The sequence below is a fragment of the Rhinopithecus bieti genome, unplaced genomic scaffold (assembly GCF_001698545.2).
Source record: "Rhinopithecus bieti isolate Rb0 unplaced genomic scaffold, ASM169854v2 scaffold_82985, whole genome shotgun sequence".
NCBI lineage: Eukaryota > Metazoa > Chordata > Mammalia > Primates > Cercopithecidae > Rhinopithecus > Rhinopithecus bieti.
The window spans coordinates 4,938-6,575 of NW_016830259.1; the positions used below are offsets into that span (position 1 = coordinate 4,938).

The 1,638-nt window shown below is 36.0% G+C and overlaps 1 protein-coding gene across 1 annotated transcript; it reads right to left on the minus strand.

Annotated features, from left to right (window-relative positions):
* Positions 1–648: 648 nt before the first annotated feature.
* LOC108524301 (deleted in azoospermia-like) lies at positions 649–1,415 on the minus strand (the record flags this gene model as incomplete). Its single annotated transcript, XM_017865349.1, has 3 exons — positions 649–776; positions 864–927; positions 1,364–1,415. Coding segments are annotated over 3 exons (244 nt in total), but the record flags the coding sequence as incomplete, so codon positions are not given.
* Between the last annotated feature and the right edge of the window lie 223 nt (positions 1,416–1,638).

The following is a 1,638-nucleotide window of genomic DNA, read 5'->3' on the forward strand; positions in this document are numbered from 1 at the left end:
TTTTGTTACCATATTTTCCATCAATGAAAATGTCTTTTAAACTAACGCATAAATAGAATGAAGAAGAAAATAAACGTTACTGATCACCAATGAGCGATAGAGTATGACAAATCCTACTTTACACATCAAAGCAACCAGCATCAGAAAAATTACATGCCAGAAACTCATGAGATTTACAGATAGAGTAAAACAGGTCAGAAATCTACCCATTCCAGAACCAGAATATACCCAGAAGTCACCAATTTATATGAGGAGGCATCTGGAAATCACTGCAAGTACAGACTAGCTAGATTAACTGCTAAACTTAGAGAACAATAAACTACGTCGACACATAAGGAGAGCTGCTTCCAAATTCTACTTTAGGTACTAGTTATATGGGGTGAAAAAGGAAGACATAAGAAGAGATTTGTTCATGTGTCTACAGAGGTCATTTCTAGAAGAAAGACTTACAAAGTATATTGAAGGTTTTTAGCTCACATAACGCACACTAAGAATAAGACATTTCTAACAAAAGTAGTAAATTTCCCATCACCCAGAGTATTCAAACAGGGATTCTATTGCCACTTACTAGGGAAAGTGTAGATACAATTCCACAGAGGGTACGATGACTACGATAAACAAGAGAACAGGAACGTAAGCAGTTCTCACCTGAACAGGATTCAGCGTTATTGGGGGCTGCAGGTAATTTTCAGCATTTGGATTACTGCAGACATTCCGAAACTGTGGTGGAGGAGAAGGATTAAATACCAAAGGACGTGGCTGCACATGACGAGCACCTTATAAAAAGCAAGAATAAAAAGCCTAGTTTTAGTTATTTGAAAAGCTACACGTGTCAAAAAATAACAATTTCTTTTCCTACTCACGTAATTTTTGTTTCCTGATTGCAGGGCCCAGCTTCAGCTTTTTACCATGAAAATGTATCTGTGACTGAAAATAAAACAGTAACAAAATGAGAATCAATTTTCAAGTCTTGACTTCCAAGACCTGGGTAAATACCTAAAGCCTTCTCAAGTTCCTATTATCAAAGAAGATCGGTGACTACTGCACACCAAATTAAAATTGGTCACCCTGAAGCTACCTTACTTACCCTTATTACTCTAATCAGTATCAAGAGGCATCAAGTGAAAGTCGATCAGAAACTTTTCATCACCCTATCTCCAACCCTTCCCGTTTGTAGTTCATGAACCTAGGTGACTAGTCAAAAATAAACAGGACCTAACAAGTTATGTTAAGTTACTCTAAGTTTCAGTTTTGAACAGAAAGTGTATCACATCTTTCTCCAAATTTTACACAACACTGAGTATTTCACTAAGTCTAAATGTCGTATCAATAAAATAAGAGATTTTCCTATTAGATTACTTACTTCTACTATCTTCCGGACATCCACGTCGTTAAAAAAGGAAACAAATCCATAGCTACAAAGGCAGAAGACAGATGAAGTATAAAATCATCATCATACAGCACATGGTCCAGAACTACTACTATTCTATACACAGAAGGGATCATAACAAAAGATGAGTAATATACCACGATAAGTATTTGTTAAGATGTACATGACAGATCCAGTATAAATATTACTTTTTCTTAACTGGAACTATGTCAAAGTGTGCTAAGATTAGGGTAGTGTGAAAACTTCAC